Source organism: Furipterus horrens, unplaced genomic scaffold, assembly GCF_987537825.1.
Source record: "Furipterus horrens unplaced genomic scaffold, mFurHor1.1.pri manual_scaffold_1, whole genome shotgun sequence".
In the NCBI taxonomy this organism is placed as follows: Eukaryota; Metazoa; Chordata; class Mammalia; order Chiroptera; family Furipteridae; genus Furipterus; species Furipterus horrens.
In genome coordinates, this window is record NW_028327171.1 from 198,849,064 (window position 1) to 198,865,003 (window position 15,940).

The 15,940-nt window shown below is 34.7% G+C and overlaps 1 protein-coding gene across 1 annotated transcript in view; it reads right to left on the minus strand.

The window, feature by feature from the left end:
- Positions 1-15,940, minus strand: part of LOC150022606 (receptor tyrosine-protein kinase erbB-4-like) — a 147,291-nt gene that overhangs the window by 63,237 nt on the left and 68,114 nt on the right. Inside the window, exon 3 of the mRNA XM_090288243.1 lies at positions 14,276-14,351. Coding sequence (XP_090144369.1) covers positions 14,276-14,351 — 76 coding nt within the window. The remainder of the gene's footprint in view (positions 1-14,275; positions 14,352-15,940) is intronic.

Sequence of the window (15,940 nt, forward strand, 5' to 3'; positions counted from 1 at the left end):
ATCGACATCTTGCGATGACGCTGGAGTGTCCTCTCCAGTGAAGCTGAAACTACAGAGCCTGGGCAGGGTGATATGGAGGGTCTGCTGTTGCCCATGCAGCACACCCCCCCTCTCTTCGCAGCTGAAGGGTCCAAGGGAAAGACGGAGTCAATACAGCTTGGCTTCAGGTGCGCCGCAGGAGTTGCCGGTGTTGACTACAACGTCAAACCGCCTTAGGGACTCCGGCTCTGGATTTTCTGTCGGGGTTTACTCCCTTAGCCTTTCCCCTGAAGAGGTATGCCTCAAGGCAGCGGAGGTTTTTTGGAGTCAGAGTTTTCCTTCTCTGATGTGCCCTGACTGGAAGATCGAACCAGCGACACTTAGCTTGCAGGCCGACGCTCAATCCACTGAGCCAAACCAGCCAGGGAGAATTAAATATAATAAGCTATATTAAATATGATATTCTATGAAAAAAAGCATTTCATTACTGATAAATTCCAGTAAACACATAATATGTTTGTGTCTCAAACATTATCTACTAGAGCAGTGGTTCTCAACCTTTCTAATGCCACGACCCTTTAATACAGTTCCTTACGTTGTGGTGACCCCCATAAAATTATAACCATAAAATTATTTTCATTGCTACTTCATAACTATAATTTTGCTACTGTTATGAATCATAATATAAATATCTGATATGCAGGATGTATTTTCATTGTTACAAATTGAACATAATTAAACCATATTGATTAATCACAAAAACAATATGTAACTATATATGTTTTCCGATGATCTTAGGTGACCCCTGTGAAAGGGTCATTCGACCCCCAAAGGGGCCGCGACCCACAGGTTGAGAACTGCTGTACTAGAGTAATGCAAGTCAAATAAAGATATTATGCATTTTTTTGTATTTAAAGTAAATTGTAAACCATTCTATTCTTTAATATGTTAAATTTAATATATATAGCACACAATTTGTAACTGAAATATCAGATTAAACTCCACGAAGACGGGGATAGTTTTCATTGCTTGCATCTATAGCATCAAACCTAGAACAATAAATATTTATTAAATTGAGCTAAAAAAAATGTATCATGGAATTTGCCACCAACATTGATCAGTTAACTTTTGTTGTTGTTTCTAATTTTAAATTATATTCTGAGAAAATTAAATTAAGAATAATAAGTTACCTTTTTCCATAAACACTCTATAGCTCATCTTACCTGGCTCTATGTTTAATTAAGTTTATTTTGTTCAAACTGTGTGTAACAGGCAATACACAAGCCAGATACACAATAACAATTTGTTTCATTAAAGAAAATTTAAACATATTGAGTAATAAATTAAAAATATATATCTAATTTTGAAGTAAGAGCTTTTATAAGCTAAAAGGGAAATAATGTCTTATATAAAAATTTTTAACTGATCGTGTACAAAATTATTTCAGGTAATGTGGTTGATGTTTACAGTGTACATTTAGATATATTCATTGTTATCCTTAAACCTATTTTGTGCACCAAATTCAATCATTTATCAGGTGAATAATAATGATTCTGTGCTACCTCAGACATACCAAATTTTCTCAAACCTGTTCAAATCATTTAGAATATGCTACACAGAGATCTAAAATCATGTTCTTATATTGAACCATATATCTATCTCACATCATTCCTTAAGTTATTTTTAGAAAGCTGCAAAGGGTCAATGTGACATTTCAAAGAGGACATAAAATACTCATGTCTTAGTCTTCCAATCCAAAAAGGTTGCCTATTTGACCATTTTTGTCCCTTGATTCCCATTTGCATAAATCTAATGAAGAAAGAAATGTTTGTGTTACTTAAATAAGTTCTTTTGTGCTCTTCACTTCTTTTCAATGCTAATTATTATAGTGAATTTGGGGATGAGTGACCGTTAAGAGAATCATTGACATTTTAAAAATATATTCTCTCAAAAGAAAATGTGATAAAACACTGAATCATGGCTTTGTCTCCTGCCCTGTATGAAATAGCCTAAAGAGATGTAGCATCCCTGCTGAAAATACAGATTAGTATGACCTCCTTACTTGGCTTCAGAAGTCGACAAAATTGCTTTAACCCCATGCACAATTGGTATCCATTTCATAAACAAGATTGACTATCTTTCTCATTTTACAAAATAAAGATTATAATGTTAAATACAGTTAGCCATATTCTGCTTCAGTCTATACTTTTGATATCAATAGTAAATATTTTACTTCTATTCACAAAGCTAGCAACAGCAATAATATAAGAAAGACCTAAGAAGCAAGAGTGAAACACTTAACCTTCATTCCTGATTGTATACCTAAATGTCTTGTTTTGCACAGGTGTATCTATAGGTCAACCTCAGAATTACTATGATAATAAAAATAAAGATTAGAAATACGTATTGCACTAGTCTCGTCGTCGGCAGCCGTCCGTCTCGAGAGACGATGGTGTAGCTTCTTAAGAGTCTATCTGCACCGCCGAGAATGGCTGTGCAGTCCGACTGGGGAGTGACACGGTATCTGTCTCCTCCCGTGTTGAATCGACATCTTGCGATGAAGCTACAGAGCCTGGGAAGGGTGATATGGAGGGTCTGCTGTTGCCATGCAGCAGACCCCCCCTCTCTTCGCAGCTGAAGGGTCCAAGGGAAAGACGGAGTCAATACAGCTTGGCTTCAGGTGCGCCGCAGGAGTTGCCGGTGCTGACTACAACGTCAAACCGCCTTAGGGATTCCGGCTCCGGATTTTCTGTCGGGGTTTACTCCCTTAGCCTTTCCCCTGAAGAGGTATGCCGCAAGGCAGCGGAGGTTTTTTGGAGTCAGAGTTTTCCTTCTCTGATGTGCCCTGACTGGAAGATCGAACCAGCGACACTTAGCTCGCAGGCCGACGCTCAATCCACTGAGCCAAACCAGCCAGGGGTTGCACTAGTCTAATCATAGTGGAATAATGCATATATCAGAGTTACATTGCCTCTCTGAGCCAAAGGTCAAAAGGTCAACATCCAAAGTGACAAAAGCCTGTTTTCAAGATGAAGCTACAAGAAGCAGTTACTAGATTTTCTCATCCATAAAGTAATGCATCTTTCTCACTGTCATCACCTTAAGCCACACGAGTCTGTTGGCAGACAGTGGTACAAAAGTAATAGAGCTCACATCATCCACCTGTGACACTTAATACATCATCTCTGGAATGGACTTGGTCCAGAGATTCCTGTATCTTTCCCAAACCCAGACCTTTCAGCTGGGAGCACAGTGAATTGCTGCTACCCCACTGGGTCAGCCCTCAAGGTTCATTATTAATAAGCTGAGACTCTAAAGGCTAATGAGAACCGGGTGCTTGAGGAGACAATGGCTCATTCATCATCAATCAGGCTTTGAAGTTTTTATACAGATGATTTAAGGAGAGTTGAAGTGTGCAAAATTGAAATGTCACATCTGTATTGGGAGTGAAACGGGTGTGATAATGTAAATGAGTGACGCAACCTTCTGCATTTCAGCTCAATGATCAGTCTCAAAAGCTCATGGGTACGGACACCAAATGTTAGGAAGTAACAGTAGCAAGGCAATTTCAAGAGAAATTATAATTATAGCAAAAATATCTTGATTTCTACTCAATGGACCTCAATAATGTCCCCATAATGTTCCAAAGTATTAATATGTACTTTAGGGTCAACCACAATTCTTAGCTTTCATCATGTTTCAGTATGAGTCTCAGCTCTTCTGATAATTCCACTATGACCACCTATTTTCATAGGTTACTTGACTCTAACTCATACAATACAGGTTCTCTGAGCCACTCTTCTAACAGCGCAAACACTACTTTCTTTATTCTTTTGTGTACTTATCTTCCCTATAGTATCATAGGTCTCTAGAGAATAAGAACCATGACATGCATCTTTTTTGTGGCCTTAGTGCCAAAGAAGCGTCAACAGCAGCAACAACGGCCATCTGCCTTCACCTGTAACAAGTGCGGCAGGGATTGTCACTCCCGAGTCGGACTGCACAGCCATTCTTGGCGGTGCAGATAGACTCTCAAGAAGCTACGCCATCGTCTCTCGAGACGGACGGCTGCCGATGATGATGAGTGCCAAAGAAAGTGTTAATCACATAATAGAAATTCAAATTTTTCAGGTATTATCATGATAATATCTTCAGAACATGACTGACATTTGTAAAAGTTGTTAGTGGCTTCATTGATAGCATAATATTAGTGATATCTCCTCCTTATGGACTAGATAATGTTTATATTATAAATCACATAAAATATTGAATAAAATTAGTGTTATTTTAATGTATTAATATTTCTAGCCATTAGATAAGTAGCAATCCATGTAAACTTATTGACAGTATCTGGCAAACTTAAAAATCAAGTTGTTTCTTGTAACCGTCTTTAAATTTTCTTCTCAAATTGTTCTCAAACCTCATTTATAATTCTGTGTGTCACGTGTTTAATATTTTTCTTCTAATACTCTCTCTTAATCTTGTACTCCACTGTATTTCCTTATTTCTGTTATCAAAATAACATGCTGAAAATTCAATTACAGTTGAAACTTGAACAATACAGGTTTGAAATTTGTGGATCAACTCAAACAAGTTTTTTTTTTCCAATAAATACAATAAGTGTGTGAGGGACTACCCAAAAAATCTGGAATTTATTTATTTAAAAATTGTGTATTTATTCTTACATGTTTAAACTTCAGTCACCTTCAAAGTACTCTCTATTTGATGCAGTACACCTATCAAGATGTTTTTTCCACTGCTTGAAATAGCTTTTGAACTCGTCGATTTTGATGCCTTTTAGTGCTTCTGCCTTTTTTTGTTTCACCTTCTTCTATATCAGCAAAATGTTTCACTTTGAAGACCTTTTCTCATCCAGGGTGGAAAAATTGCTTGAGGCGAGATCGGGTGAATAGGGAGGGTGTAGCACTAGGGTCATGACATTTTTTGGTAAAAACTGCTGAACACTCAGGGCGGTGTGGGTGTGGACAGGTGCACTTGTAAATCACCCATCATGAAATGGGCAAACATGTTGAAAGAATCTTCAAAGAAAATTCACTGGATCTGAACACAGCCTCTTGCAACAGACAGCTGGTACAGTGATACAGATAGGTTCCTAGAACATTCATGCCGTGGGGGAAGTCTGTATTACAAGGGGCTTGCCCTTCAGAAGATAATTCCAGGTTTTTTGGGGGGGGGGCCCTTGATTTTCTCCTATGATTATTTTAATATTGTATTTCTCTAGCTTAACTTATTATAAGAATACAGTATATAATACACATAATTGTTTATGTTATCGGTAAGGCTTTAAGTCAACAGTAGGCTATTCACAGTTAAGTTCTGGAGAGTAAAAAGTTATATGCAAATTTTTTTTTACTTTTCAGTGGTGTGGGTACTCCTAACTCTCACAGTGTTCAACAGTACACTGTAGACTCAAAAATTGCAATTTATATTTAATCCCTTTACCTTTTTGTTTAACCAGTCACAATGCCCTAATTAAAATTCCTCATAATGTGTATTTTAATTTATCCCATTCTTTTTTTATCCACTGCTACTCTTAAATTAAGATTCTGTCATATCATACCAGATTCAACCTTTTACTCTTAATCTACTTTCTCCATAAATTCATCTTGCATCTTGACATAATATATTGAATACTATAGGTTAATAGATAGATCTACATACTATAGTTAGGTGGGTGGGTAGGTAGATATACTATAGCTAAGTAGGTGGGTAGATAGATAGATGGATATATTTTCCACATAAGAGCTTTCAGTGTGAAGGCAATAATACTGAATCTAGTTAACTGGGTAAAACGGAGTTCAAAGTCTAGGCTTTCACTTACTAAATGTGCGACCTTGTGTATCTTTATGAGACTTAGCTGGTTCACCTATATAATGAGAGTATTATGCTCATGTATCTGTCACACAGTTGTTGATTATATTGCATTCTATACTTACTAATTACTTAAGTTGTCATTAATTAATTGATATAAACAAAAGTAATTTTTCTATTATTCAAATTAATTTTATATTACTTAGATAAGTTTGTCATTTAAAAGATAGATTTTTTTTTTTTGTATAAATGTTTGGCTAGGTGATTCCAAGCTATTATGGAAAATCTACAGTCATCAGAGGCCCAGATTTCATTTCATCTTGCTGCTCCATCATATTCAATACAACAGGAGATTCCACCTGGTAGCACCAATTTAAAAGATAGAGGAAAGAGGAAGTACAGAGTATGAGCACATGTTGTTCGTCTCTTACTGAAGGTCCCTGATGCAAGCCACAAGAAAATTATATCTCATTGGTCTGAATTCAGACAAGGAGTCATGGAGTCACAGCTAGGGACTCCAAAGGGAGGGAATCATAGTCTTCATTTTGGATGGCCATATGACTAGCTAAACTTTATATAAAATTTAGAAATCAACCAGTGGTAATGGGTATCAGGAGAAAGAAACTGTCTCTGTTACACTAACTAAGGAAATATTGCTTCTTTTGGATAGTTATAAAACATAAATCTTGTGACAAACAAATGAACCTTTTTTTCAAATGTTTTAATTGAAGTATAATATATATGCAAAGCTATGCATATACCATATACAATGTATTTTTACAAACTGAACACACTTATGTAACCAGCTCCCTGATCAAGAAATAGACTATTCCAGCACCACAGAAATCTTCACCATGGTTTCTTCTTCACATCTCTCATTACTGGAACCTTCATCCTGACTTTGAACAAGATTACTTTTATTTATTTTTGTATTTTACATAAATAGAGTACCACCACGTGCTTTTTTTCTTGTTTGGCTTCCTTCTGCTTAACACTGTGCTTGGGAAATTCACCCACAGTGTTCATTTTCATTGCTTATGGGATTCCTGTTTGGTTTGCCCATTCTATATTGATGAGCACTCAGGTACCTTCATCAATAGTGCTGATACAAACAGCCTTGAATGCGCTTTGGTAACCAGAGAGATGTACAGATTTATGTTGTGTGCATTACCTAGAAGTGGAATTTCTGGGCACAATCAGTTTTCCAGTGTGCTTTGATCAATTTATATTCCCATTAGTTGTGTATAAAATATATACTTGCATCTTAGCCTCTTTAACTCCTGTTTTGTTTTGTTTTTCTGTATATTTAAATATAGCCATTATGTTTGGTGTGGGTGGTATCATTTTATTTTGCACTTCTCCAATGATTAATGAAGTTGCACCACTTAAATACTATTTTTAGGTGCAATTTTTAAAGATGAGAGGCTTATTTCCATTTACTTGAGGAAGAGTCTCCCTATGCGTGAAACACAAAGCACTATGGAAAACCTAATCTCTATTTCAGGCTATTACTAAGCAATTGAAGAGATTAATGTACCAGATGTTACCCTCTTAATTTTTAATATTTTTGCAGGGGAAACTGATTCAATGTTTTGAAAATGACACTTTAAAATGCTAAAATATATTTAAACTACAATTGCAATTATAAAAATAAAGAGCATAATAGGAATTCTGGAAGATAGATAAAAAAATGTGCATGAAGTGAATGTCCCTAATAAGAAAGATGAACACAATTAAAGGCATATTGAGAGAAAAGAATGAGAAATCAATATCTTCTTACTGTTAAAATAGAACACTCCTTTACATATTGATCAAATATTTTTATTCCCCTATCCACCGGAAAGCCTTCATTACAGACAACAATCCTCTTAAATAACTTCTCCAAGTTTCCAGAAAATGTAATTGCTTCAGTAGAACAGATCAGTAGAGTTTAATGTTTTCATTACCAATAAGGGGGAATGTCATATTAGTATCCAGAAATGATTTGTCCCTTTAATTTACAGGCTTTGCTGCAATAAGCCTGGGATATACAGCAAGGTCACTTTCAAATATCTCACCTACAATATTAGTTTGTATAGTTCTAATAAGTCTTCTCACAGTGTGATTTTTTTGCTACTTCTTTAGAGTAGTTCAGGAAAGTATGATTTCTCCTGATGACATTAATAATAAATAATATTGCTCTGTATGCTTGTTGCTAGCAAGCTAAGACTTGCAAATAAAGATAAAGAATGATTTACTGTTGTAAAGTGATTATAATACAATTTCTACATGAAATATTTTTAAAGTTTTGCTTTATGCTAAGTTTATATAAATGGAATCATGGAGCATGCATTCTTTTTACTTGCTTTATTTTACTCAAAATAATGCTTTTTGAGATTTATTTATGCTGTTACATACATTAGTAATGTGTTCACTTCTTTTGTAACATTCTGTTATATTAATATAATACAATTAGTTTATCAATTAGTTCATATTTAAGCACACCTTTATTATTTTTACTTGTGTGATTTCAGAAAAGCTAAAGTTTCTTCTCTATCCAGGGGACATGTAAACCTTCCCCTATTTAAAATCCCCATGGGGCTTCTGTGGTGGGACAGTGATGACCTGTGGTGTCATTTCAGCAACACTCATTCCAGACCTCATGGTATTGCCAGAGGCTTATGCCACCTTCCTGACAACAAATGGGCATCAGAATAAGAATGAAGATGAGGCATAGAAGCCACTGCCTTCTAGACTCCATTCTTCATGGAGCTGTAGGAACTTGGCACTGTTCTTTACCCTGTCATGAACTATATAGCTGCTTCACCGTCCTTTTCCATTCTCTGTCAGCAAGCAGAGGAACTGATAAAACTTGATCAAAAAGGTCCCATCTCAATTTGGTTATTGACGTAAAGATTGGATTATTATTGAGGAATTCCTAGATTTAGTTATTTAATAAGCCATATTGCCCATAGACTTGCTTTTCATAGATAGTGTAGAAGAAGTTGTAACATTTACCAATACATTATGAATTTCTGACCCCTGTGAATGCAACTGTGCTCAGGCAACCCTGGGTTCACATTGTCTCTTGGTAACACTCCTCAAGATCTGGGCAGTCACGGCTCCTTTGAATTGTGGCATTTGCTCTCCAGTTTGCCACAGTTCACCCTCTCCATTCCTTACCTCCCTCATCTTACCCATGAAGGCCAAGCTCCAGGAGACGCTTGAATTAAAAACAGCATTTTGTTTTTGTCAATCAGAACATTTAAAAGAGAAGGTGTTACAGAATTCATTATCATATTGACTCTTTAATAAAAAATTAATAGGCATTATATAGATAATATTACAGAAAATTTTATGACTTTTGTTCTTATTTTAGCCAATTTCCTTTCTTAAAAAATCCATTAACTGAGTAACGGTGGACTTTGGATTGACTTCTCTTTGACTACCTCTGAAAAGAAATGTAGGGTTAGATAAAATATTTAACTTAATACATTGTCCTGTTACTAATATGCATTTGTCACCTGTCAGCCAAATAGATATGAAATTATTTGCCAACAAAGTTGAGTGAATAAATGGATGAAATATACAAATAAATGAACTTCTGCACTTTAGGATGGCTACACCGTGTGGAAGGAGTTTCCTTGAAAATATGCCAACTTCTTGTCAATTTTTGGATCACATCTTATTATCCTAGCTGTAATTAGAAATCTTGTGAAATTAAGAACCATTAAGTTCAATGCGTTTCCAGCATCAGAAATTTGCCCAGAAGCACCCAGCCGATGGGGCTGCCTAGGATTGAGTTTTCAGAGTCCTCCCTCCTCTCCTCCTATTCACTCTAAAAAGGGGGCGTCTTTTCCACTTAGCTAATTAATTACACCTGCCAACAAGCAGATGGTTCTGTAGGCTTCGAAGCACGAAAATAACTAGGTGCATATCAGCTAGCTAAAGCTTTCTTTAGTTGCAATTTAGTTCATAACTCTCGAAACTTCCAAGAAAATGAAATGTTAAATTATCACAAAGGGAAAACATTTAAAATATTTTTATTTAAAAGATATATTTTAAGGTATAACTTACCCTTTTTTTCTGACCTTAGCACATTCTTTTAAAAATAGTTTTGTTTAGCATCTAGTTTGGAACAATATTTGTCAGAATTCGCCATCTAATTTTTCTGAGCTCTGAAGTAAACTGAGAATAGAGGTCCAACCTCTTTTAGAAAAATGTTAAGAATAGTTTATAAAATCATATAGCTTTTTGGTGAATATTGTTTTGGGGTTGTTGTTTAGCTATAAAGAAAGATGTATACGTAGCAATAGGGAAAGCAGGAATGTGGGGCACAGAGATACTCCTGCTAACACTCCCACCTCTATTCCAGAATTTTATGCTAGCTTCCTCTCCCTCCTCTTCCTCCTCCTTCTCCTCCTCCTTCTTCTCTTTTTTCCTCTTCCCCTCCTCCTCCTCCTTCTTTTTCTCTTCCTCTTCTCCCTTTTGTACTTATCACTGGAGATTAATTTTCTATGTAAATCATTTCAAATATGGCATAGCTATATATAATTAAATAAGGCATAGACTATAAATGCTTATAAGATAATCTGTGCAATATTCTCTTTAGTAAGATCCTATTGAATTATCTAGTTTAAATATTTTTGAATTTATAATTAAATGTTTAGTTTCATAAAATTTCTCAAGATATATTTCTTAATTCTCTTTTATATGTGAAAATATTTTAGTTAAGGGCTTTATAATTTGAAAAACAATGAAGTCTGATCATATCCTTTTGTTAGTGGTAGAATAAAAACTATTTTTTGTACAGTGTATTATACACTTATCTGTTTTCTCAGTACATTTATGAAAATAATGTACAGAAATAACAAAGTATCCCATCTCCCACTTAAAATCATCTCCCTCATTTACGAGTATTTTAAATAGAAGTTACCTAAAGGACATATCTAAAGATAGATATATTGAATTATATCAAACAAAGATAGGGCGGTGATTTTAAATATTTAAGACCCAAGAAGGTACTTCAGCCCTCTTATAATATTGAGTAGTGTATAATTAATTCAATTCAATAAGTTTACCTGCAGAGAAGATACTCTGATACAGCTATATTTAACCATATGTTGTAATTTCAAATTCCTTTTCCTTCTATTATATGACCTTTACCTCATTTGCCTTTAAAATGATTAGAATATTAAGCTTCAAATGAAAATAAACTTGCATTAATTTGATTTCACTAATTTGAATGCTTTTCTCTTTTGTTCTTTTTGTATTAGCTGTTCTACAACAATTAATCAGAAAAAAGTTATAAAGTTATAAGGAGAATACAGGTCTAGTTTGGAAAACCAAATGTCCTACACATTTAAACTACTTATTTTCAGGTTTTTAAAAATTTACTTGCTAAGCACATAGAGGTAGAGTCTACTTAGGATATGATTTGGGATAAAGTAATTAAAAATCAGTTTACCCTATTCTTTAAAGAAGATATTGCAAAAACTAAGTACAGAGTTTCCACAGTATTTGAATATAATGAAATTGTCTTTTTCTTTTTCTTCTTCATTTAGGTTTTTTACTTAATTAAGGGCTTTTGTGTAAGTAGGCTAACTTTTTGACGTTTTATTGTATTTTCTTTTCCTCTGTGTCTACTCTCAATAGAGTTATAGGGATGCATCTCCATTGATGAGGTTGGGATTTAGTCCAGACATCTACTAGAGCCACCGCATTTGTTTCAATGCACAGCTTTTCATGTAGAAAAGGTACCTTAAAAGCATAATTTTATCTTTCAACCCAATAGAATCTTTTCAAAAACTACTTCAGGGTAATTACCATCAGTTTTTAATTACACTTAGAAGTAGATTACATAAGATAAAGCTGTGCCTCAGCTCTGCTTAAAAACTTGTTTTTCTTTAAATTTCTCAAGCTTTCCTTCTCTTATGGAAGTAGTATAGAATATAAAACATTTAGAAACAGGATCCCAGCTCAGCAGTTAGAATGAGTTGGACTCATAGATCTCTAGAAGTTTTACTAGATATTTACCTCTTTAAACTTGTTTTCTCAACTGTAAAATAAAACGAGTAATGCTTACCTCATAGGACTTCAGTGAGGATTAAGAGAAATATTGTATTATAAATAGGTTCAAATAATGAAAGCATTGACCAAGAAGTATTAAGGTGAGGTAGCTAACAATGGGCTGTGGAGCCTGATAAGCAGGCTTTTGACTCCTAACTTGATCCTTGTGTTTGCATGAGGCATTTGGCACCTTGCTTATCATTCCATGACTCATTCTTTATGCCGTTGGGTATAGAAATCCCATCCAAAGAAAATCCTGAATTTAAGGATCTTACGTAATTGTATAGGTCACCAGAAACCATAATATACGCTTAAAAGGGCACCTGAAACACATATATGAAAGTTGACAAGATTTTTTTTTTAATGAGCAAACATAAACCCACATATTTTAGATTGGCCCAGTGATCTTGTTCCAGGTTCAGCTCTCTCAAAAATGTATTTATGAAAAGGAGCAGATAAAGTTCTTAAGCAAGATAGAAGAAAACTGCTTACCAGGGAACTTTTATCTTTTCCTTAATAAGAATAATAATGGTATACCAGCTAAACATTTGCTGTAGGATAGATACATGATGAGCATTAACTTATATCAAACTAATTTTCTTCTTACAATTACCTTGGGAGAGATGTATTAATACCATCTGTATCCCATTTTATAGGTAAGTAAACTGAGACTTGGGAAAGATAATTAATGTGAATGAAGTCTCATAGGTAATCTATGGTGGAGTCCTGGTTACCCAGTCTGACTCCGTAGCCTGTGAGATTATTTATATCCCAATAATTCCCATTTCTTGAATGTCAGCATTTTGAGTTGACTAAACCCTCTGACATTGGTAGATATTGTTGTTTTTGTGTCATTTTTTCATGTCTAGCATCAAAGAGCAGCCAAATAGCCCAAATAAATTTTAAATCATATTTATGAACCCTCAGAAAGTAGAAGTATTCTAAGATAAAAGTGTATTTTCATCTTAAAGACATGATAACACAGGTTACAGAGCTATACCATTGCATAGTGGAGTCTATTCTGACATCAGATTTCACACACACACACACACAAATTATAAGGGAGAAAATGAGAGTGGTAGTGCTAGGAGCCCTGGAATACAATAATTCATTAAAACAATGTAATTAATTTGTGTAGATATTTTAATGACTCTTTTCCTTCAAATGTTTTGAATATATAACTGTAACTTTTAAAATCTCTGAGCAAATATAGTATTTGATTACATCTTATTTTCAAAAGAATTAACTTACTTTTTCCTTCTAGAGATCAGCAGTATTATTTTAGATATGTATATCTAATTGTTATTATCAACTTTATTGACTTAGCAAAAATAAATAAATAAATAGATCGAAACAAAGTGTGGGGCAAGCCCACCTTACTGCTCAGCCCTGAGCTACACAGATGTGTTGAACAGTGCTCTGCTTTTCCTAATTAATCCATGTTGTTACAGTATAAATGGCAGACCCTTGAAATGGAAGAGGAGAGCTGGGCTTACTTGTCCCTGTCCTTTGAATTTCCCCTAACTTCTTTGAAGCACAGTAGTAGTGGTAGAGAAGGTAAAGATCACCTGGAAATTTCCAGTGGGACTTGGTGACCTGTGGAGCTGTGCTCCAATCTGAACTATACAGAGGGAAATCGAACAGCTCGAGATGCTGTCACAGAATGGAGTTGCAGAGATGGAAGGAAATGGTTCCAAAGGTTAACTCATCTGATATCCAGGAATATTCAATGTGGGAGAAATAGTAAGTTACAAAATTTATAATCTTGTCCTCAGGAACATTTTATCTTATACAGATAACCTCAATTTTATTAACCAACGTTAGAAATGCATTTAATATGATTTTAGCTCAATATACCGAGCTCTAAAATGGATGTGTTGTGCATCAAACTTAACTTATGAGCATCTCATATGATTCTCAGAAGTTTTCATTTGGCCTTCTTTCCTCCCCAAAGACCCACATATTAACCAATGTGAGTATGTTTTTAAACGCTTTGGATAAAGAAGACTTTTGCACTACATTAATGACTTATTTTGAAATAGTTGCCATTTTTTTGAGCACCTAGAATGTACCAGCTCTTTTATATACATAACTGTAATTCTCCCTGTAACCCAATAGTAAATATTATTTCTATTTTATTGATGATTTTATAGATCAAATTTTGTCTCTTATATATGACCTTTTTAAAATTACAGTAATATAAACACTCTGTTCAACAGATAGTCTAAAACTGAAAGAATAATAAATAATCATATTCAAGACATAGTCTTGAGCTCGAGGATAGGCAAAATAGGAGGTTGCTGACTTTAACCATGTAAATGTATTATTATTATTATATTTTTAACAGTGAAAAAACAAGCTGAAATAATTCAGTAATGGCCATGTAAAATGGAGATCTCTGAGGCCAGGGTAATACGCTGTCCAGTGTTATAGTAACAGGCTGCTCCTGAGTTGCAAAACTGTGCTCCTTTGAAACCTCTGAAGTACTGAATCTTAAAAGGTAAAAATAAAGGGATAAAAATCCCTTATGACCCAGTGGTTCCACTTTTGGGAATTTATCCAAAGAAACCCAAAACACTAATTCGAAAGAACAAAAGCGGTCCTACGTTCATTGCAGTGTTATTTACAATTGCTAAGATATGGAAGTAGCTCAAGTGTCCATCAGTAAATAAATGAATAAAACAACTATGGGATTTACACAATGGGATACTACTAGGCCAAAGAAAAGAAGAAACATTTACCCTCTGCAGAAGTATAAATGGGCCTGGAGAACATTATGCTCAGTGAAATAAGTCAGTCAGAGAAAGACAAATACCATATGATTTCACTTATATATGGAACCTAATGAACAAACTGAGAAAAACAGAGACAGACTTGCCCTGACTGGTGTGGTTCAATTGGTTGAGCATCATTCTGCAAGGCAAAAGGCTGAAGGTTCAATTCCCCGTCGGGGCACATGCCTGGGTTGTGGGCCTGGTGCCTGGTTGGGGCACATGGGAGAGGCAACAGATTGATGCTTCTCTCATATGTGGGTGTTTCTCTCCCTTTCTCTCCCCCTCCCTTCCCCTCTCTCTAAAAACAAGAGAGACAGACCCATAGACAGAGAGCAGGATGACAGCTATGGGGGTGCGGGGTTAGGGGTTGGAGAAATTAAGCCAAAAGGAACAATGACTCATGGACAAACAGAATGGTAATTGTTGGGAGAAGGGGGCATGAGGGGGATAAATCGTAATAGAAAAATACAATTGAATTAAAAAAAATAAAATATAAAAAGATAAAAATCCAACAGGGATCAGTTTTATGGCACATTGCATGCTTATACCATAGTTTGTAACAGAAAATATTCAATGTTCTTTCTATTTCATATACTGCCTTTCTCAAAGGAATAATTCTGTGTGCTTCCCTGTGTTATCCCATTTATTTTTGCATTCAGTGAATGTTTTTAGTAACACCGATATTTTAAGAAACATTTTGGGGGAATTTTCCCTTTGACTCTGTATCACTGTCCCTATCCTAAAACTGTGATATCCAAAGTGTGTATGAGTTAATTGACTTAATTTTTCAAGAAAGGACAGAGTACTGAGTCTCCTAAATTCCTTCAAGAAAACTTGTGACTTGAGTCTCCTCATTTTTAAAAATCTGACATATTTAATAATACTAATGTTAAGCTATTCTCAAAATAAATTTATTGATAACCGTAAAAATCTTACATCATTCTCATTTAATCAAAGAATTAGACAAAAATCATACTAAATCAATATTTTGTGAGAGTATTATATATAAGTGCAAAATATTAGAAACTTGTCAAATATCTAGCACTAGTGGACTAATAAATCAAATGAGATGCATGCATATGATAAATACAATGCTTCTATTAAAAACATGATTTTCAAGAGTTTTAAAATATGGGAATAATTTCATGAATACACAAGAAAAAAAAAGTCTAGATACAGTTTAAATGTAATTTGTTTAAAATACACCATAGTCATATAAATTAATAATGCATACATGTAATACTAGAACAAAATACCCTGCTTATTATCTGAAAAATGTTAGTAAAACTGAGCTTCACTTTACTGTT